We start from the raw sequence: 23,314 nt of genomic DNA, 5'->3' as shown, positions 1-23,314 counted from the left end.
AGGGCTGGATGAAAACTCAGCCATGGCTCGTTGGAGAATGGGTGGTGCAACCCGCATCTCTGTTCGCTCATGCAAACTTGCATTTAACGAGTGCCTGCCATTTGCAGGCACTGCCCAAGGCAGTTTGATACCGCGAAGAAACCAACAGACATCTCTGCTCTCTTGGAGCTCAAATTTCAATGAAAAAAGAAGACAATAAGCACAATAAATAAAATAGTTCTCCGTGATAAATGCTATGGGAAAATAAATGAAGAAAGGGAATGCATGAGGGTGTGGTTTTAATAACTTACACATGCGCATTGCCTATCTGTGCACACACATATGCTGTGTACAAACCTGTGTGCACGTTATATATACATTCATCTGTCATGCACATATACTTAATCACAGGTGCATATGTTCCACCCATGCATCCAGGCACGTTGTACACACAGTGAGCATTTGTATGCATACGCTCTATGTGTGCCCATGTTATACATACAGGCACGTGGCACGTGCATAAACACATATCACATACGCTTGCATGTTATACACATACATGTATGCTATTCTGTGTTTAAAATAGGTAAAATATTTCATTATTGGAAAACAATTGTAATTCACCTGTATATTTCTCTTTACTTACAAATTACACACCTGTGCTCCTGCCAATCTATTTAGTTAAATTTTACTTCTTTTATATCAAAATAAATGAGAGTTAGCAGTTTCTCGTTTCCACGCACCACAAGAAGGGTGGGTGGTGGTGCCGATGACAGGGAGTGCGCATCCGGGTGCCCGGGGCTCAGGTGCGGGTCCTCGCCCAGCCCCGTCTCGGTGCGAGGAGGCTGCACACCGGGAGGCGAGGTGGCTTGCCCGGGTCACGCAGCAGGTGAAGGCGGAGCGGAGGTCCGAGCAGGAGGCGTGGGCCCTGCACTGGCACTGTTGGTTGTCTCCTGTCACGTGTGCCAGGCGGGAAGACTCCGGGAATTTGGTAAATGCAAAAAAAGGGGCAGCTGGCTAGCAGAGGATGATGATAGAGAGGAAGCATTAAAAACAAACAGTAAGAAAGCATGAATGAAGAGATTTAAAAAAAATTACAGAAAACTCTGCATGATCTCCCATAACAACTTCTCCACCAACAAATGGGACCACACGGATGGCAGGTCAAGAGCTGGTTTCCCAGGTACACACAGGCTTCTTAGAGACCAATAAGTAAACGATGGCCAATCCAACAGAGACCTAGGTCAGAACCACAGAAGTGCACCCAGACCGTAACATTGGAATGGTATTTAGGGTGCAGCTTTTCAGAGTGGGCCTAGAGGAATCACGGACGGGAAGACCGAGTGGAGCGAGCTTGGCAGCAGGTGGAAGTGGCGAGCGGCCCCGGGAAGGCGCCTCAGGTCTGGAGGGCAGTGTGTGGCTGGTGCAGTTCTGCTGCCTGGGGTGGTTTGTCCAGCATGCACAGTGGAGGCCCTGGGGCCTTCGGATTCTCTCCTGGCACCTAGGGCTGGAAGGCCGCGGGGGATGAGTCCTAGAGACTCCTCCACAGAACCCAGCCGCACGTCAGGACAGAGGAAGAGGCTTTGGGGGAGGGAGGGCGCCCGCTGAACGTGGCGGGTGTGCGTTCCAGTGTAGGTGACTTTCCAAGGATTCGCCTGGGCCTTGCCTAACGCCACACTCAAGTGTTCATTCATGTGATATATTAAAATGTTAGAATTTAAGATTTTGTTATTTCACCAAGTTAAAAAATCGCAGTCTTAAGAAAAGCAATTGGCCTTCACTGTGCTCTTTCATCACGCACGGTGTGTTCTCTTTGCAGGGAGCCTTTTATCATCTTGTCGGGAGGCTTGTCCTATGACACCGTGGGAAGAAGGCCCTGCCTCACGGTCATGCACGGCAAGAGCACGGCCGTGCTGGAGATGGACCACTCCATCGTGGACTTCCTCACGCTGTGTGAGACGCCGTACCCAAACGGTAAGGCCCGCGGCTTCAGCGTCTGTTCCCCGAGACGCCTGGTGCTGAGAGCAGAGACTGGCCGGCCGGCTGCCCTGCTGCCCCGTGACCTTGGGGATCTAATTCCAAAGTCAGCTTGGTCTGTCTGGCATTGCTGGTTGGTCGTAAGTGCTTTTGAAGGGTGCACGGAAGCATTCACGTGAAGAATTATTTTAAAATGCTGTAAACTACAAGAATATTTGATTTCAGAAGGAATTTAAATTGGATCTTTTTTATTTCGTTTGAAGCTCATTGAGGCATAAAGATTAAGCTACTTTATAGTGGTTAAGAAGCACATACAAAACCCAAGAAAGGGGTTTTGGTGTCCTAGTAGAACTCTGTTGAGTTCCCCGGAAATCCAGTAATGGCCATTGTTCTCAGGGGTATTTGGATTTAAATTTGGGTTTTCTTGGTTATGCCTTGATATTTGCAATACAATACACATTACTGTGAGCTTCTTTAAGGCAAGTACTTGTCTTATTTATCTTTACAAAAGTAAAAAATTGTTGAATAGCTTATTAAATAGATTTTCCTCATTTGAGACATGCAAGCCTTAAAATATATGAAGTATTGTAGGGTCAAAATGTTAGTTAAGTCTTTGAAAGAGTGATGCAAAATAAAATAAAATCCAAGCAAGAAATGTTTCTGACCTGATTTGCTGTCTTCTTACTATTGTTCTTGCATTATTTTCCCATTTCAGATTTTCAAGATCCTTATGCTGTGGTGGTTCTTCTAGAAAAGGATTTGGTACTTATAGACCTCGCACAAAGTGGGTAAGAAATAAAACTCAAGGGTGATTCTGTTAGTATGTGGTAAAACATGCTCCCTTTTAGCTTGGAATCAGCTGTTTCCTTTCTCTGAAAAATCACTTTTTATGACCTTGGCCTCTTTTTCACACCACAGACCCACATTTCTGCCTGCCTGCCAGGTTTCTCGGTTAGGCAGAATCATAAAGACTTTCTACTTTAAGTCAAAGTGCATTGAATTTCTGAGACTTCCTGTGATTCAGGCTGGCACACGGGTGTCCTAGGGCACATGGCATGTCCATGCCCAGCCCCACTGCGTCCCCAGAGCAGCTCTAGCGCTCAGTCTCGGCGGCCACGGAGACATTTTCTCCTGGAGGCTGGAGTGAGCTCTTGGCATCCAGAGGATAGAGGGTGGGCCGCCGCTGGTGGACGCCCCACGGTGCCCAGGACAGCTCCCCACTGCCGTTCTCTGGTCCAGATCTTCCACGGGGCTGAGAGAGAGGCAGCTGGCAGTCGGGGACAGGACATTCCTGAATTTGCTTCTCCCAGTAACTGCTACTTGTAATTATCGATTGTGTTGTTTTCTTTTTTAAATAACAAAGCCATCATGGAACAAAGGAATTTGAAAAATTATACAGTCCTAGAATATCTTATTCTTAAAATAAATTGTTTTGCCTTCTTAGGTAAGTTTTTACATAAGTGAGACATTTCATGTGTGCTCTGTAGTGATGCATGTTTAAGTCAAGAAAAATACTATTCAAGTAACTTGTAATTAGGCGTCACTTTATTTAACAAAAGTATCAATTATAGATGTATAGTGTAGTAATAGTAGGATCATTGAGCTAAGGAAATGCCTGTCTATAAAAAGAGAAAAGTTGCTGCAGTTTATGAATGCAGATTGTTGTCGGTCTCTGTGTCGTCTGCTGATTTGTGTGTGTGTGCTCGGGGTAGAAAGTTGAATTCATTTTGAAATCTATAAAGAACTTTTTGAAATTTCTCTATTTTAGTTTTTTGTCAATGGTACACTGATGAATTCATCTTACTTTTGCAGATTTAGCAACATAAAACTTGTAAGATTTTTTTGGCCGGTTTCTGGTTTTCTAGATATTTTTATTACTCTCATTCTAACGACTTCAATGCCAGAGAACAAACACCATTGTGTATTTATTTAGGTTTTCACTAAATTTCAGGATTTTAAAAAAATCATTTTTGCCTTTTTCAATAAAATGATTTCATATCTAGAAAACATTTAAGATGAAATTTTACTTTCTGTTATTAAAATGGAATGTTTCTAGATTAAAGTTTGTATTAGGAATTGCGTTGATTGAAAAGGAGGGTTGAAAACTTGCCTCCGCTCCACTGTAGATTGAGGTGCCTGCCGCTGGCCGGCGCATGCTCTTGGCACTGACTCGCTAAGCCTGTGCTTTGCAGGAAAATGTCTTCATCCTGAGCGTGGTTCAAGAAGTTTCCACACCACAGTGGTTAGGGGCATGAGGTCCCTGCAATCTGGAAAATCCACACAAGAATTTTTGTCCCTCCCTTTGTACAGAAAAGTCTGAATTTTTTATTTTTCTTTTATGTGGTGTTTACCTTATTGGTATTTTTAAGAAAAAGTGATATTATACAATATTATATATTTTTTTATGCATTTCTAAGTCTCTGAACTTTTTCTTTGTTGTCTCCCAACAAATTCCCATTTAATTTCTTATGCCGACCCATGATATGTTGAAACTGCGATGGGGAAAGTTGCGATGCGGCAAGGGTGACTGTAGATCTCTAGGAGGATGTGGCCCCGTTGGTGGCATGAGCTGTGCAGAGCGATGGCAGCCCTTCACTGTCCTTTCCCAGGAGTCCGTCTTCCAACATAACAGACTCATTGTTTACATACTTGCATAAATTAAAACAGGTTAACCTCTGTGATCTGTAAGATTGTGTGGAGAAGAGCATCCTTTCCAAAAAGTTAAAGCATTAGTTCAGGTTAATTGTCGTGTGGCTCTTCAAAGATGTTAAAAAAAATCAAATTTTATTTTAAAAAATGTTTCAGTTCCTAATGTGTCAATATAAAAAAATATTTCCTTGTTGTGTTCCCGATAGGTTATATTCATTACACTAATTAGTCTTTCCCTTTGCTCTCACTGAAGGTACCCTATCTTTGAAAACCCCTACCCTTTGGGCATCCACGAGTCCCCTGTCACCTGCTGCGAGTACTTTGCCGACTGCCCGGTGGGCCTCATCCCTGCACTGTATTCCGTCGGGGCCAGACAGAAGCGCCAAGGCTACAGCAAGAAGGTGTGGGCCTGAGGTTCAGCATTTCCTGCTGCATTGCAGCGTGCGAATTTGTCACCTGGGGGCGTGTGCTAACATTGAAGTTTATTCTTAAGAAATGTATAGAAAATAACTTGGGGGAGCACAACATGTTGTCTACTGTTTTCATATATATGAAAGTGTAAAGTGAACTTGGAAGTTGCTTTATATAATGATTTTTCTTTCCTTGTAGGAATGGCCCATCAATGGGGGGAATTGGGGCTTAGGCGCTCAGAGTTACCCAGAAATAATTATTACAGGGTAAGCAAAAGTCTGTCTCCACAAACTAAATGAATAAGAGCTACATGTAATTTATTAAGACTCCATGAACTTCAATTTACTGTGCAGCTTTGTGCTGTATTAAAATCAGAAACAAGTTTTTAAGAACCTGCCAATTTAATTTTTACTTATTTTGGTGACTGTCTTTTCAAATGAGAATATACTTCTAATGAAAGAAAAAATATATGTACATGTTTTTCTTGTTCTTTTTCACATTCTTAATGCATTTTGCTTTTTGTAGACATGCTGATGGGTCAGTTAAGTTCTGGGATGCTTCTGCAAGTAAGTATTTTGAATATTTGTATCCACTATGTGTTGCACAATCACTGCTTTTGTACATCCTATTTTATAATTGCATATCCAACCCTTAATTTGAAATTTGGGAAGCTATAGATTTAATAACTGATGATATAGCAAGTATAAATTTTAACAGATTAAATATGTCCTTAAGGATTTAATTAGTAAATCAAGAATAATTCTCAGCAGAACCGTTCAGATCCTTTCTTCAGAATTTCTTAACTTGCTCTAGCTAGTTCAGAGCTAAGAGAATCAGGCACATGTTCCAAATCTACAGAAGTTTCTGGAGTAATTTTATTTCCTGATTCCAAAGGGGTGTGTTGTCTTTGTGAAATAATCTGGTGGTTACATAGATGCAAAAAGAGGAAAGATTGCTTTTAATGGCAAATGTTGGCACAACACGCATGGCAGCACCCAGTCGGAGTCCAGTGGACTCAACATGTCTGTTATGTTTTATCACGTGAGTGATATTGATGCCATGTTTAGACAAAATATATAGAAAATAATTTTCGGAAGTAAAATTATTCTTTATTATTTTCACTGCATTTGTACATTTTTCCCAAAACCTTTTTGTTACTTATCTTTTCAGATTATCTAAATCCATCATAATGGTATTTGTTTGTTTTTTATTGAGAAAAAATGAAGGGCACATTTTTACCATCAGTATGTACAATGAGTAGTTTATCTAAAGGATCAGAGAAATGTAGAATTAGGAATGACGATATGGTTCAGATAAAACAGGCTGTGTTTCTAACACGGCTCGGTTGATTGAACGTTACTTTTCATTTTATCTTTGTGTTAAAGTGTCCAGCATCTCTGTTTTCTAGTCACTCTGCAGGTGTTGTATAAACTGAAGACATCTAAAGTATTCGAGAAGCTGAGAAATAAAGACGACAGGCCCAACACCGACGTCGCCGACGAGGACCCCTTCGCCGTCCAGATGCTGACCTGGTGCCCTGGGAGCCGGGTGCTGGGCGTAGCGGGCGTCTCGGCCCACGTCATCCTCTACCGGTTCAGCAAGCAGGAGGCGCTGCCGGAGGTCATTCCGGTACAGTGCACCTCTCCTTACTTTCAGACTCAGATGTCTGACATTTTCAAATTTGTGAGGTATTTACGAGACCATTTCCAGTCAGTTTTGTCTAGAATTTTTGAAAGCACATTTGTATTTGCCTCGCTATATGTCTTTGATGAAAAATAGCATAATTTTTATGCATATCTTTTAATTGAACATTTAAATCCTTACTTACAGTGTATTTTTCTTTTAAAGGAAACTAACAATGAATGGCCTCTAATTTGGCATTAACAGGAGTCTCATCAATTGCAAAATTATGATGTGTGTATACATGTGCACAGTCGCCAGCACACACCCTTGCACAGTTTTAAACGCTGAGTCAGAAACACCAGTTTTCTTTTCTTGCTGAATCCTTACCTGCAGAAATCTTCCTAAATGTTTGCCTTAAAAATATTCTTTCCACTGAAGCATTCTTGTGTGTGTGTGCAAACTGTAGTAAAATGAGCAGTAACGATTCGGAGTAGGTAAACGGTTCTTTTCTCACGGCAGATGCTGGAAGTCCGACTGTTCTGGGAGGTGAACGACGAGGGATCCCCAGAAGGCGAGCAAGCCCCACCTCTGCCCACGCCGGTGGGGACCTCCAGTCCTCAGCCCGTCCCCCTGCAGTCCCACCCATCCACCAGCAGCAGCTCATCAGGTGGGCTTCGCGACCACGCCCCTTGTTTAAAGTAAGTGATGAATATTAGAGGTGTTTTAGACATCTTTCCATTTAGATACTTCGTGAGCCTCAATAAAACTGCTATAACATTGTCTTGCGGTTAAGTTGAGTGACGTAAGAATATCTCTTCCTGTGTTTGCCCATGGTTAATCCAACTCATTTGTCTTTGTGTGCCAGTGGCATCACAGGAGATAGGGATGTGTTCCAGAACTTTATTCTTAAGAAGCTAAGGTTGGTTCTCCATCCACACTGGTAGGTGATGGGGGTGTTTCCATTTGTTTTGGTTTGCTAAAGCTGCTGGAATGCAATATACCAGAAACGGGTTAGCTTTTAACAATGGGGATTTATTAAGTTACAAGTTACGATTCTAAGGCTGTGAAAATATCCAAATTAAGGCATCAACTAGAAGATGCCTTCTTTGAAGAAAGGCTGCTGGCATATGGGGTTCCTCTGTCAGATAGCAAGGCACATGGATGGTCCTTCCCTCCCATGTTTCCTCATTGTCAGCTTCTGACTCCAGTGGCTTTCACTCTGAGCATCTGTGGGTTCTCTCTTAACATCTCCGGGACGTTTCTCTCTCTAAGCTCTCCAAATGTCTCTGCGTTTTATCCTCTCTTTAGGGCTTCAGTGAAGGATTAAGATCCACCTTGTATGGGCTGGTCACATCTCAGTTGAAACAACTAATCAGAAGGTCTCCTTCCAGATAGGTCTGTGCCCACAAGAATGGATTAAAAGAACATGGCATATTCTGGGGTACATAGCAGTTTCAAACCAGCACACCATCCAAACTGGTAGATGCTAAGTTGGGTTTTCCATCCACACTGGGAGATGCTGAGGTCTCTCCATCCTTACTGGGAGACGGCTAGGGATATCCTGACTTAAGGCCAAGGCTTCTGAAGCCACAGTGGCTGGTCGTCTGGGTTTATGTGTGCATCAGATTTGTGTCATGCTGCTCTCTACTACTCTGGTAAGTAGAGATCCAGTCATTTTATAACCACTTTCTCATCTTTTTCTAAATCTTCTCCAGCATCAGTATCCTTGTAAATGCCTTTAATGTAGCATTCCAGGTTTAGGTGCATCTTGGTTTATACAGGGATAAATTAAAAAGTTTTCTTTTCCTCTTTTCTGTCCAATTTATATTATCGAGTCGTTCAGTTTTTTTAAAGGTGATGCACCTTAAATACGGGCAGAGCACTAGTACAAGGAGTGAGGAGTTAGAATGAGTAAAGAATTCTTTGATGACTGTGGTTCAACCTTTCCTGAGAAGCCAGTGGAGGCAGTGACTGGAAAAGGCTGTTGTCCAGTTGGAGCGAGAGCTCGGTGGAGGGCCAGGTTGGGAGGGGCAGGGACGAGAGCGCTGGCGGGAGGCTCTCGCTGCTTTTCTGTATCAGCTGCAGTTGCTTCTGTTGGCCGATATGCAGCCCTTGCTGTGGACAGAGTCTGTGCAATCAGAAAGGCTCTCACTCCAAAGAAAAGGCTGAGAGGTTTGTTTATATCACAGCATTTTAGAAGTATAGATTTAAAAAATATTCTCCATGTCTTTGCATAGGCTTGAGCTTATTAGTTCTTAGCCAGTGCTCTGTACCAGGACTGGCTCTGCCCCCGAGGGGTTTGGTGAAGCCTGGAGACGTCCTTGGTCCTCACAGCTGGCAGTGGGGGCGAGGGGGGGGTGGGAGTGGTGCTCTCAGCCCTGCAGGGGACACGACAGCCCACGGGGCCCAGACAGGGCCCAGATGGTGCTCACATGGGGCCCACGCAGTGCCCAGATGGGGCCCAGCCAGGGCCACAGTCCACGAGCCTGGCGCTCCGGAGCTCCCATCCTCAGAAAGGTCTCAAATGCCCCCCTTCATTCTCTCTTTGTCTGTCTGTCTGTCTCTACACCCCTCTTTTTATCTACAGTTCTGGCCCAGTTTTAGTTAGAACTAGACTTGGGAATACAGAATTCTGTGTTTTTACCCTTTGTTACTCACTCGCTACTTTACTATAAACTTGAAATTGTGAAAGTACAATGAATGCCCTTTTTTCTGACTTTTCACATGTTTTTCTCTACGTCTTTATTAACTTTTTTATAAACATACGAAGTACAGTCAATCTTTGTTTTTTGTGGTAATGTTTTTGGATTTCTTTGACAATCTTATCAAATGCTGAGGGGCATTTTGACAACACAATAATTGCATGCAAATACATCGTCTTAGAATTAAAACACCTTGTATAATTTACATTTTATAATCTCTTAAGCCTCCAAAGCTGTCAGGCTTATGGCAGGAGCTCCAGCAGTCTAGAACATTAATTAGTCCTCTCCCTGAAGCGCATGCAACAGGCTGCGTGGGGCACCCCGTCCTCCCTCTGCCCCGGAAAGCACCGGCCAGAGAGGACAGTGATGCTGCGCGCACGGTTCCTGGAGCCCGGGGGCCAGGCTGGCCCTGCCCGCTCGGCCATCAGGGCGCCACCGCCCCTGCTTGGGGGCTTGGCACCGCCGAGTGGGTGCTGGAGGGGCTCTTGGCTGGTGGGTTCAGGGGTCCCTTAACGATTCCTGAGAACCTGGGGGATGAGGGTCCTTTTCTTGTTGGTGCCATGAACGGCCTTGGCTTTTGTGTGTGGATATGGTTTACCTCTCCTGGGATAGAGCACAGTGATGTAGGAGCAATTCCTTCTGTAGGAGCAATTCCTTCTGTAGGAGCAATTCCTTCCTGAACTGGATTAACCAGAGCATGAGGTGAGGATAAATTATTTTGTTTCTTCTCACATCATTATGGTCTCCTAGTTTCTGTACAGGCAGTTTATTTTAACTTACTTAATTTGGTTAGGTTTAATTTTGTCACAGTTTGCCAGTGGACACCTTTCAGGCTGGGGTCCGCGCCCTCCCTGGGCCACCCACAGTTCTGGTAATAGCTTTGGTTTCTGTAGGTGAGACGTCCTGGGCCTGTCCTGCAGCTTTCCAGTGTGACAGGTGGGTCAGCGAGTGTCCACACCTGGCTCTTTTGGTAGAGAACAGAGTAACAGACCAAAATATGCTGGCGAGAAACAAGTATGGCACTGTTCTTTTTTTTTTTTTTTTTTTTTTTTTTTTTAATATTCATTTTATTGAGATATATTCACATACCACACAGTCACACAAAACAAATTGTACATTCGATTGTTCACAGTACCATTACATAGTTGTACATTCATCACCAAAATCAATCCCTGACACCTTCATTACCACACACACAAAAATAACAAGAATAATAATTAAAGTGAAAATGAGCAATTAAAGTAAAAAAGAACACTGGGTGCCTTTGTCTGTTTGTTTGTTTTCTTCCCACATTTTTCTACTCATCCATCCATAAACTAGACAAAGGGGAGTATGGTCCTTAGGGCTTTCCCAATCCCACTGTCACCCCTCATAAGCTACATTTTTATACAATCGTCTTCAAGATTCATGGGTTCTGGGTTGTAGTTTGATAGTTTCAGGTATCTACCACCAGCTACCCCAAGTCATTAGAACCTAAAAAGGGTTGTCTGTATTGTGCATAAGAGTGTCCACCAGAGTGACCTCTCGGCTCCTTTTGGAATCTCTCTGCCACTGAAGCTTATTTCATTTCCTTTCATTTCCCCCTTTTGGTCAAGAAGATGTTCTCCATCCCATGACGCCGGGTCTGCATTCCTCCCTTGGAGAGCCGAGGGTCGCCTCGGACTAACTCTGTTCCTTTTTCGACTCAGTGGAGAAAGCCTCAGCCATTTTCAGTTCCCAGTTCTGTGATCTGGCGAAACTGTTCCAGGTCAATTTTGTTGCCCACCAGCACCAGGGGAATTTCATAGGTGTGGCGGACCTGGAAAATGAGCTCTTTAAATTTGGCAGCTTCTTGGAATGACTGGCGGTCAGTGACAGAGTAGCAGATGATGAAGCCCTCCCCACCTCGCATGTACTGCTCCCGCATGGCCGTGAATTCTGCCCTTTCCATGCATGTGGGCTGCTCCGCTCTCCCAGCCGTAGACCTCCTGACTCCAGACCTCAACCTCCATGGCTCTGTCTTTGAAGAGATTTTTCCTTTAATTTTTTCCTTGTCTGTCTCCTCCAGTCCAGACCAGCAATGGCTCTGTCTATAAAGATCTCGCAAAAATTCTGTTGGCTTTGCATGAAGCACGCAAGGGTCAAAGCCATCAGACAATAGGACTTTCCACAAATCCTTTCTGGATAATTCCATCTCCAATCCTGGCTTGTACTGAAATGGCAGCTGGGTTCCATGTTTAGTTCCATCCTCACGTTGGGCTGTAGCTTCTGGGATTCCACTCCCTGGAAGCTCATAATTTTCCAAGCCATCAGCTTCTGGTTTCTTTGAACCCAAGAGTTCAGTTCTAAGTTTATCTCTCTCTGCTCGCATTTTACTATAAGCTGCAAGGAGAAGCCAGGATACATCCTCCACATGTAGTCTGGAGATCTCCTCAGCTAAGTATTCCAGGTTGTTGCTTCCAGATTCTTCTTCCATCTGACACCAGGACTCAATTTTGCCAAATTCTCTGCCACTTTAAAACAAGGATCACCTTTCTTCCAGTTTGCAACAACACATTGATCATCTCTGTTCAAGACCTCGTCAGAAGTATCTTTAGAGTCCATATTTCCACAAACAGTCTCTTTAAAGCAGTTTTGGCCTTTTTTATCAAGCTCCTCACAACTCTTCCAGAAACTCCCCATTATCCATTTAAAAAGCCGTTCCAACATGTTCGATATTTGCAAACTCAGCAGCAAAAGCACCCCACTTCTCCGGCACCAAAATCTGTTCTAGTTTGCTAATGCTGCAGAATGCAAAACACCAGAGATGGATAGGCTTTTATAAAACGGGGGTTTATTTCACTACACAGTTACAGTCTTAAGGCCACAAAACGTCCAAGGTAACACCTCAGCAATCGGGTACCTTCACCGGAGGATGGCCAATGGTGTCCGGAAAACCTCTGTTAGCTGGGAAGGCATGTGGCTGGCATCTGCTCCAAAGCTCCGGCCTCAAAACGGCTTTCTCCCAGGACGTTCCTTTCTAGCAAGCTTGCTTCTCTTCAAAACATCACTCCCAGCTGCACTCTCGGCACTGTTCTTGATAGGTGCCACCTGTGACACAAGCTGGGAAGAAATGGTTCTGTCATTTGTTTTCTTAACTGAATTTTCACATTTCTCTATAAGGTTACAAGTTGACTTTCTTAAACTGCTTTCCTCAAATTGTAACTGCACTACTCTTCTTCTATAATATGATTGATCTGGAATTATCCCTTTAACAGTTTTTCTCCAGTAAGAAAAAAGTCCGAAACTACTGGATAAATGATGAAATGCAGCTTTCCAGACTCCCTTGGCACATGTCTCTCAAGTGAGGTGTCAGCAGATGACTTTGTTTTCGGTTACTTGTGATAACTTTTCTTCTGCGAGGGTTGTGTGGTGCCTGCCTGGTGCCTGCTTGTGTGACACTAGCCTGGTGTGCAGTTTGGTTCGAATGTATGAGTTTGTTTTATTTTGAGCCTGCTAGCCTCTAGATTGGAAGGACTTCTTGGAAGCAGCATCTGGCTCTGAGTTCAGGCACAGTGCCCTTTCCTGTGCTGCAGGGTGGGGGGGTGGAGCTCCGGGGCAGCCTGGCCAGAACCTGGCCCCCAGCACTGTTTCCTTGGGGGTCTAAGCAGTACAGCCCCCACCCCGGGTTCTGGAGTCCTGGAGAAAAACCACTTCAGGAGGCGGCTCGATATCATCTTAGTTCATGACGGAGCTGAAGGGTCAGCAAGCAAGAGAGCGGGTGGGAAGGGCCTGCAGCCCTCAGTGCTCTCACCTTCCTTCCTGGGGAAAGCCACATGCACACAGGGTGCTCCTGTTTCTTCAGTTCCAGCCTCCAAACCCACCAGAAGTTTCCCAACACAAGCGTCCAGGTGTTGCCGTCTCCAGGGCCACGGTCCTCAGGAAGCGTATTAGTAAAGATTCTCTAGGGAAACAATCAACAAAAGATACCTGTAAATATAAGATTTTATGAAAATGTCTCATGCAGCTGTGGGGGATGCACGAATCCAAGTTCTGCAGGGCAGGCAGCAAACTGACAACTCCAATGTAAGTGCTCATTGAGCTCCTCAGGCAGCGAACTGGCAAATCTGGTGAAGGTGTTCGATGAACTCCTCAGGGAATGCTTTGCTGGTCCGCCAAAGAAGAAGTGAAGGTCCTCCAGCTCTCTCACTTAAGAAGTCTTCAACTGATGGGATTAAATCCAGCTGATTGTATTCTCATTGCCGAAGACATACCCTTCGTTAATGTAATCAGTCACAACTGTAGCCAATTGACTAATGGTTTAATAAGCCAGCCCTCTGCTTTATCAACCGGCCACAGACTCCTTGCAGTAATGGTTAGGCCAGTTGACCTATGAACCATCACCGGAAGTCCTCCTGAGAGCCCCCGTCCCACGGGGATTCACGGCCTGCAGCCCTGTGGGGTCCCTGAACCTGGGCTCCATCCTCACTTCCCCGCTGCCAGCCTTGGGCCTGCTGCCTGCTCCCAGTTGGCTCCCAGTGCTGGGCTGCATCCACCGAGGGGGTCTCACTTGTTACCCGGCGGCCCTGAGCACAGACCTCTCACAGGTGCAGTGCCTTGGGTTCGCAGATGAGAAGGCCCCGGCCCCCTGTGAGCAGGGGGTCCTCCTGCAGCCTCAGGCCCTCTGCACCCACTCCCCCACCCAGGCCAGACCCACCTGCTCTGCCCGTGCTGACGCCTGCGTCTTGTCTCTTCCCTGCCGCTGTCCCCAGCTCCACATGCTTTTGGCAGGTTTCCACGTGTTGATCCATATGTCTAAGTCTAGGTCTGCTTTTCTAGTCGAGGTTTTCCAACATGCAACTCCTCCTGACTGGGTTTTTCCTCCTCCTGAATTCCCAGGTGGCTGCTTCTCCTCCTCCATCTGTGTTCTCATCCCCTCCCTTCCTCCCCCTTCTCTCTCCCCCTCCCCCTCCCCATATGTGGAGCACACATAGCATTTCATATTTTTGTTGCCTCCATGCATGCTCGGTCTCTCCAGCTAAAGGAAGTAGTATAAATACTCTGGATTACAGGATTCTGATTCATGCATTTTTCTATATCAAGTACAGTTTGGTGTATAAAGTTGTTTTCGTGTGGCTGTTTATGCATGACTTTGTATGTCCGTAGTTTAATTAGATAACTTAAAATGGGTTAAAAGGTAATACGGTGTTTTCCTTTATTTCAGAGTCAAAACCTCACCACTCAAGCAATCTCCAGGTTATCAGACAGAACTGGTTATCCAGCTGGTGTGGGTGGGTGGAGAGCCGCCACAGCAGATCACCAGCCTGGCCGTCAACTCCTCCTATGGGCTGTGAGTACACACTGTGCCTTCCCCGCCTTCAGCTCGCCCAGGTGCACGTCACCTGTAGAAACAGGAGCGGATGCCTTTGTCATGGCATCACCTAAAATGGTGTCTTCAATTTCAGACCAAATTCCGCATTTATTTGGAACCTAATCCTGTTCTGAAGGACTCACTCTGGGTGTGCAAACACTGCTTCCTGATACAATGTTACATCACTCGTAGGCCAGTAAATTGTTTGAGATAAGTTTTGAAGTTCATATCTGCTCTCCTGAGATAGTTTTTTTATTACAGCTTGGTATAGTAGAGGTTTAACAGCACAGATGCAGAAGACCAAGTCTGTGACTGCCCAGGTGTAGCGTTCTAATTCGCACTGATTGGATGAGACATCGCTCATTGTAGAAGGGACTTCCCTTAGTTGACACTAGATGTAAACAGCCATAGATTAATCAACTTACAGATGATTGAATCCACAAAATGCCCTCACAGTAGCAATCAGCCCATTGCTTGCTTGACCAGATACCTGGGCACTATCGCCTGGCCAAGTCAACACATGAATCTAACCATCACAGTCCACCCCTTGTCAACTCGGCAGCTGTGCACATCCCCTTAAACGATACTTAATCTCTAAATAAAAAACAATAACAGTCATATTTTCATCTAAAAATACTCAACTATCCTGCATACTATTGGAAACACACTGACTTTCCCCATAATAGGGTATAAGTGCTTGGGTAATATTCATTCTAAAACTTGAAATCCTGCAATTTAAATACCATGAGGTGTTTTAGGATTCTAGCTTAGTGACAGCAGTTCCTACAGTAATATCTGACCCACAGAGAAGGGCAATTACAGAGCTCTTCAGGGATGATGGAGCTAGTCTCACAAATTTATTCCTCACAGTCCTGGTAAAAGGTGTGTCCTCTGGACATTCCAGGGGTGTGTGAGCAGGTCTTCCATGATAAATCCACTCTAACATTCCAGTCTCTCTAAGCCTTTGAATCCCCTCCTCCATGTTATACCAGGGCAGTCCTGGCATTTCAACCTCTGGTAATGCCGGCTACCTTTTGATCTTTGTTTCAGCCAGCCACCCAAACAAACTGTTAACGTCCTTTTTAACCCCTCGAGCGACAACATTAAATGCAGAATCTCTGCTTAGTGGGCCCATATCAGTAAATTCAGCCTGATCCAACTTTATATTCCTTCCACCATTATCCCACACCCCTAATATCCATTCCCACATATATTCCCCTGATTTCTGTCTATATAAACTGGAAAACTCATGCAGTTCTTTTGGAGTGTAGCATATTTCCTCTGGATTACACTTTGTACCTCACCTTTTGGGGCTTATTGGGACTTTAGTCTAGTTATAGGCCTGGAAGAAAAGAGTGGTGGGGGTAGGTCATGAAAAGAATTAGAAGTATCCTTCAAGGCAGTTACCTCAGGGCATTCCATTGGTTTCATCTGGTAGAGTAGGATTAATGTCTCCAGAGGAATGAGGGCTGCTTTCTCGGGAGGTGATTACGGATTTAACAGGCACTGAAGGTTAATCTCTTCAGGTGGATGTTGGATGGCAGGCTCCTCAGGGCAGACTAGAGGTTGGGTGGCTCTTAACCTCAGGGCAGACCATTATAGCAAAGACTCAGCAGAATCTAGGATTTCAGTGTCCCTAGCCACCGTCATCAACCCATATGTCCCCATCCCAATTTTCAGGCTTTCCAATTACTGCCCTCATTTTAACAGCAAACACCTGCCAGGCTGGGAATTCAGTTTACGTCGTAATTCATCCACTCATTCTATGAGACCCTGTGTCTGGTTTTCAGAAATCTCAAGTCTGCAGGTACACAAAACAAGATTTTCATTCAGGGCACACACAGAAACTTACACATCCTTCCTGTGACACTTACGTAGAGAATTTGAAACCTTGAGTTCAATCCTTTCTTTACAACTCTGTCCAGCACCTTGAGAAAAAACCAGTCAACATCATTGTACCTTTTAACACCACAAAACTCTGCTGAGGTGTCAGAACACCCACCCAAGCTTCCTCTTACATGCCTATGAGTAGCCATATCCCATGGTGATACTTTGCATCTCTATTGCCCACTCACGCCTTGCAGTGTCAGTGCCACCTTGATTATTGGAAATCGTCGTTATTGCCTTTGACTCTAATCAGAGTGGAGAACCAACTAAAAAGGCCCCAAACCAGTTCCAAAGTCTCATCCTTAAGATTTCGTTTCTGAAGAACCATTCCTAGTGGGTTTTCTAGGGAAACAGAACCAACAAGCGGTATCTGTAAATATTGTGAGATTTTTAAAAGAATTGCCTCATGCAGATGTGGGGATGGGCAAGTCCATATTCCATAGGGCCGGCCACAAGCTGGAACTCGGAGAAGGTTTCGAGGAATTCCCCAGGAGAGGTGGGCCGGCTGAAGTGGAGGTGGAAACTCTCTTCTGACTGATGATGTCGTCGTGTCTCCTTTTAAAGCCTCCAGCTAACGGGATGAGACTCCCAGTGCTGAAGACGCTCTCCTCAGTTGACTGTAGACGTCATCAGCCGTAGACGCTTTGAGTCCACACAGTGTCCTCACAGTGACATTAGGCCAGTGCTTGCCTGACCAGACAGCTGGACCCCACCACCAGCCAAGCGGCTGGCCCCTGGCAGCTGTGCTGCCCACTGCCACTCACAGCTCTGCACTTGCTGGGGACGGGCTGTGCTCTGAGTCTCCCCCGTCCCTCTCCTCTGCTGTCCCACAGTGTGAGAACACAGCTGTCCTTGTAACGTGTTACTGCCCAGTACCATCAAGGAATCGAGTGGGAATGAGAAAAAGAGCAACAGGAGGCCAGTCCCAAGGGAGTCCCCAGGGAAGCCACCCTTCATTTGGGCACAAGCCTCCTTGGGCACCCAGCTGGGTTCTGTCTGGCCCTGCTGTTTGTTTTTACAATTTGAGCTCCTTGCCAAGGTTTAGTTCAATGTGAAATCCATATTTACAGTGTCCGTGAAACACCTGGCATCTGTCCTGTCTGCCGTCCCACACGGCCGCTGCAGGGTTGGAGTACACGGGCCCTTCTGGGAGGGTGCTCTCTGCATTTCCCGCAGCCTGTCCTGGCTGTTTTACTTTCTTTGGAGTGTTTCAGCTTCCCACACCTGTCGTAAGACAGTGCTCCAGCTGGTGGTTGCATGGCTTGTGGCTCCTGACCCAAAATTGAGACGTGAGCTGGAACACCGCAAAGGGAGCCCTGCAGTACTCGGGCTTCTCCAGTCAGAAGGCCCTGTGAGGGCACTGAGGTCTCCAGTCAGGTTTCCATGCCTGCACCAGACGTGCTGGATAAGTGGCCCTGGGGAGGGCGGAGACGGCCGTGCACCTGCTCTGCCATGCCCTGCACTGTCATTTGATTCACAGAGGAATTTCCTGAAGAGCCCCTTTTCCCCTGAAACATTTGCTCTTCTCCCTTGTCCAGGGTGGCTTTCGGCAACTGCGATGGCATCGTGGTGGTCGACTACCTCCAGAAAGCAGTGCTCCTCAGCCTGGGTGCAGCCGAGCTGCACAGCTCCAGCGACCCTCACCGGAGGGAGCCCCGGTCCCCTCGCAAGTCCCGGCAGCCCTCGGGAGGTAGGGAGGGCACTGGGTGCAGGGTGGTTTCTGTGGCGGTGAGCAGCGCCTCTGATTTAGTCTGTACAGGTGAACTGTCAAAAACAAGTAAGAGGCAGGTCTCTGTTTTTAGTTTTCTGTTGTTATTTTTTGCTTTTGCTTTTGATAACTTAACAGTGGAAGAACCACAGTGGCAAACTTCTTTGGCTAAATTATTATGACAGGAAAATTTGTCTCATTGTTACAGAACGTAAGTTAATTTCAGAGTTTTTGCCCCTTTTTATTGTTTGGTCTCTGTGAGACCAGCAGTTCATTGTTTCAGCCATTTAATTCAAAAGAAATGTGACTATGTGAAAAAAATGTTGAACTAAAAGTAAATTCAGATCTTCAAAAACATAGATTCCTTGGATGGCTTTGATTCATGCAAACCCAGATGTATTAAGAATTTTCTCTCTTTACTGTTTGTGAGGTAGTCTTAATGAAACTTTTTCTTTAGACCTTTTAAAAAAAATGGTATGTTTTTTCAAAAGCTACTTTATGAGATAAGTAATCTGCAGTAGTTTTAAAACTGCAAATTTTAAAGTACAAAATATTTCCAAAATTATTACTGAAAAAGATTAAGGATAGAGTAGAAGTGGGGCAAGATGGTAGCATAGAAAGGTGTGGAATTTAGTTAATCCTTTAGAGCTACTAGTAAATAGCCAGGAACAACTAGTAAATAGTCTGGAACGACTGTTGGGGAACATCCATGACTGGACACACATCATACACCAGCCTGGAATGGGTGGAACAGCTGAGATGGCAGCTTGGAACTGTAAGGAAAGCTCCCCAAACTGCAGAGCTGGCACCCCTTCCCCACTGGCATGACAGGCTGAACTAAAACATTCCCTGTGGAAAAAAGCGGCAGGTTACCTGGAGCGAGGGAAAGTAACTCAACCAAGCTCCAATTACAGTTTTAATTAAGAAATTTGGACTACTGAATACAGCTACAAGGACAGATCAACCCAGAGCAAGCAGGAAAGTGCCCTGAGTTGCTCCCAGCAGAGAGGAGGTGAGCTGATGGAAAAAAAAGAAAATGAATAAAAACAGAGGCTTTGGGGATGGCTGAGCTCAGAATACTGGAAAATGGCAGTGTCCCAAGGAAAGTGGCACAGAGAACCGGGTAGCAACAACAGTTGACTGGCGAAACTGAGTAGCTGGGGACTGGCCCTGAAAAGGAGTTTTATCTCTTTTTCCCTTTTTTTTACCCCTCTCATCCTAAGTAGCTCATTAGAGATAGCCTTAGGAATTTTCAGTTGTCAGGGCTGACCCAGGCACGGGTAGAGTTAACAAAGTCAGAGAGACAAAGGAGGAATTCAAGTGGAGAAAATAACTCCCTAAAGGGTGTATCTTCCATCATATACAAAGGAAGCTCGATAAGACTATGTGCAGATTTCTCAATAGAAACCATGGAGGCAAGAAGGCAGTGGTATGATATATTTAAGATACTGAAGGAGAAAACCTGCCAACCAAGAATTCTATATCCAGCAAAACTGTCTTTCAAATATGAGGGAAAATTTAATATATTTTCAGAGAAACAGACACAGAGTTTGTGAACAAGATAACTGCTCTACAGGAAATACTAAAGGGAGCACTACAGGCGATAGGAAAAGATGAGAGAGGTTTGGAGCACAGTATTTGGTGATGGTAGCACAGCAGTGTAAGTACACTGACAAAGATGACTGTGAGTACGGTTGAAAGAGGAAGGTTAGGGGCACATAGGACACCAGAAGAAAAGATAAAAGATATAAAGACTGGAACTGTATAACTTAGTGAAGCCTAGAGTGATCCCTGATTGTGATTAAATGTGCAAATAGGCTTTTACATGAAGGAGAACAAATAAATGTCAGCTTTGCAAGGTGTTAAGAATGTGGTGGTACTGGAGAAAAATACAGTCAATGTAAGCTAGAGTCTATAATTAACAGTAACATTGTAAAATGCTTCCATTAATTGTAACAAAGGCAATATACCAAAGCTGAATGTCTGTAAGAGGGGTTCGTAAGGGAGGGGTATGGGGTTCTTGGCATTGGTGTCGTTGTCTGACTTTTTTATTGTGTCTTATTTTAATTTTAATTTTTTCTTTTGTTGTTTTTTAGATGTCATTTCTCTTTCTTTTTCTTTTTTCTTTTTACTTTTTTTTTGCCTCTTCCTCTTTGTGGAAGAAGTGGAAATGTCCTCATATAGATAGTAGTGGTGATGCAAAACTGTGATTATACAGAAAACCATTGATTGTTTACTTAGGACACCCAAATCATCCTTCCCATCCCACACTATTTTTCATTTAGTTTTTGTCCCCATTTTTCAACTCATCCATCCATACACTAGATAAAGGGAGTGTGATCCACAAGGTTTTCACAATCGCGCTGTCACCCCTTGTAAGCAACATTGTTATACAATCGTCTTCAAGAGTCAAGGCTACAGGGTTGGCGTTTGATAGTTTCAGGTATTTGCTTCTAGCTATCCAAATATACTAAAACCTAAAAAGGGTTATGTATCTAGTGCATAAGAATACCCACCAGAGTGACCTCTCAACGCCATTTGAAATCTCTCAGCCACTGAAACTTTGTTTCATTTCACTTCCCCCTTTTGGTAAAAATGTTCTCAATCCCACGATGCTGGGTCCAGGTCCATCCCCAGGAGTCCTATCCTGAGTTGCCAGGGAGATTTACTCCCCTGGGAGTCAGGTCCCACGTTGGGGGGAGGCCAGTGAGTTCACTTGCCAAGTTGGCTTAGCTAGAAAGAGAGAGAGAGGGGGCCACATCTGAGCAGCACAGAGGCACTCAGGGAGACTCTTAGGCACAACCATAAGCAGGTTTAGCCTCTCCTTTGCAGTAAGGAGCTTCATAAGTTCAAGTCCTGTGATAGAGGCTCAGCACATCAGACCTCCAGTCTTCAGTGCTTATGAGAACATCAGCAACAAGCCAGGTGAGGAAGTCCAACACCTCTGCATTTTCCCCCAGCTCCTCGGGGGCCCTGCATATATATTTTTATTCTCCACCCAAATTACTCTGGGATGTGTCACTATTTCTCTCTAACCTATACCAACCTACCAGATCTCACTTCCTATTCAAAGTTCCATGTAATTGTGGTGTTTGAACCAACTGATTGTAGAAGTTATATTGTTTAGAAAATATAGATCCTGCCCCAGATAAACATCTCTTCCCTTGGTCTCACATGGAAGTTGAAGTTTTAAAACACAGTATCATCCTTTACCCTTTGGCCTGATTTGCCCTAGGCCTAACCAGATCTGCTTCATTCATTCTCTAATTGAAGTCTGGACTGTTTTTCAGCTTTTTTTAACAGTTGCTGTATGTGCTAATACTGACATTCATAACTGCTGAGCTCTAGCTCTGAGTTTCAGGTGTCACGCAGATACCCAAATTTCCAGAGACCGATGGGGTTAGACACAAAGGGGATCAGCATCTCAAAGTTTAGAGATAGCCATTACGATTTGGGAATACATGTGACTGCTTTAAGAGCTTACAATGCAGAGATCGTTACAATAATCATTCCCCTGTTAAGCTGTGTTCCAAGGTTCAGTTCTGAGTTTACACATTGTAGTTAGTCCATATTGGTGAGGCATTATAGTGTTTGCCTTTGTTTCTGGCGTACTTCACTCAAAGTTCTGTCTGCAGGATTCATTCACCTCGTTGCGTGTCTCTCAGCTTCACTCCTACTCGTAGTTGCTCAATATTCCACTGTATGCACACCCAGCAGTTCACCATTCTGTTCCTCAGTCAGTGTACCCTTAGCCCACCTCCACCCACTGCAAATCATGAATACTTCCTCCATAAACACCAGTGTGCAAATGCCCATTCATGTCTCTGCTCTCAGATCTTCCAAGTACATACCCCATAATGAGGTTGCAGGACCTTATGGCCCCACGTACTTAGCTTCTTATAGAACCACCACAGTGACCTCCAGAAAGGCTGCACCATTCTGCCTCCTCATCAACAGTAAATAGGTACATCCCTCTCTCCATGTTTTCTCCAGCACTTTTATCCCTATTTATATTTTTTCCTACAATTTTTAGTGTATTGGAATAGGTAGAAGGAAGTACCTGAAAGTGCTGAACTGCAAACCAGTAGCCTTTATCCTTGAAGACTGTTGTATGACTATATAGCTTCCACTCTGTGGCTGGGTTGTGAACACTTCTTGGCTCCCACTCCCTTTACACAATGTATGGACAGATGAATAGAAAAATGAGGACCAAAAGTGAATGAATTAATAGGGAGGGATGAGGGGTATGGGATGTTTTGGGTGTTCTTTTTACTTTAACTTTTATTCTTTTTTTCTGCGTGGTAATGAAAATGTTCAAAAATTGTGGTGATGAATGCACAACTAAATAATGGTATTGTGAACAGTTGTTTGTACACCTTGGATGGTTGTAGGGTATGTGAGTATAACTCAATGAAATTGAATTTATAAAAAAAAAAGATGTAAGGAGGTGTTTCAGACATACTCAGGGGAAGCCACTTGGATGTTTGAGTTGAGAGTTCCTACGGAGCCAAGATTACCAAACGTTTGCCAAATGCTTATTCTCCCTCAAGAGAATATATACCCCCAGATTTCTGATTTTAAACAAAATATGGCAGTGTGTCTGATGTTCTTAAAGATTAGCAAATCATCTCTTTTGGAAATCCTATGTCAAACCTATGTTATTTGTTCAAGTGGTAATTGCCCTATTCATTTGAAGTGTATTAATGTCAATGCCCCTGTGTTCCTGTGCACACCAAATGGGCATCGAATGGCGTCAGCACAGTGTGCCCCTGTGGGCTTCCCTCTCAGCCAGGAGTGTGGGGTGTGCATTTGGCAGTTGAGTGTGTGCGTGTGCATCCACGTGTGGCTCACGCGTTCTCGTTTCTCCAGCCGGCCTGTGCTGTAGCAGGAGATGAGTGTGTGTGCGCACGTGCATCTGCGTGCAGCTCACGTGTTCTCTGTTTCTGTTTGTCCAGCCGGCCTGTGTGATATTACTGAAGGGACTGTGGCTCCAGATGATCGCTGCAAATCTCCGACTTCTGGTAATTTGCTTTTTTACTTTTTAGTAAC

General features: G+C 44.7%; 1 protein-coding gene across 6 annotated transcripts in view; it reads left to right on the top strand.

The window, feature by feature from the left end:
• STXBP5 (syntaxin binding protein 5) overlaps positions 1-23,314 on the top strand; it is a 203,072-nt gene that overhangs the window by 119,458 nt on the left and 60,300 nt on the right. For all 6 annotated transcript variants that reach the window (XR_005218010.1, XR_005218009.1, XR_005218011.1 and 3 more), the window contains 10 exons: positions 1,799-1,953; positions 2,672-2,744; positions 4,859-5,006; positions 5,215-5,282; positions 5,542-5,582; positions 6,425-6,645; positions 7,159-7,337; positions 14,524-14,649; positions 18,096-18,247; positions 23,221-23,286. Coding sequence is in view for 3 of the 6 variants with exons in the window: in XM_037844019.1 (XP_037699947.1) it covers positions 1,799-1,953; positions 2,672-2,744; positions 4,859-5,006; positions 5,215-5,282; positions 5,542-5,582; positions 6,425-6,645; positions 7,159-7,337; positions 14,524-14,649; positions 18,096-18,247; positions 23,221-23,286 (1,229 nt within the window). In the remaining 3 variants the exon portion in view is untranslated. The remainder of the gene's footprint in view (positions 1-1,798; positions 1,954-2,671; positions 2,745-4,858; positions 5,007-5,214; positions 5,283-5,541; positions 5,583-6,424; positions 6,646-7,158; positions 7,338-14,523; positions 14,650-18,095; positions 18,248-23,220; positions 23,287-23,314) is intronic.

Source organism: Choloepus didactylus, chromosome 7, assembly GCF_015220235.1.
Source record: "Choloepus didactylus isolate mChoDid1 chromosome 7, mChoDid1.pri, whole genome shotgun sequence".
Classification (NCBI taxonomy): domain Eukaryota; kingdom Metazoa; phylum Chordata; class Mammalia; order Pilosa; family Megalonychidae; genus Choloepus; species Choloepus didactylus.
The sequence above is the reverse complement of the archived record's forward strand: the minus strand, read 5'-3'. Positions and strand labels throughout refer to the sequence as shown.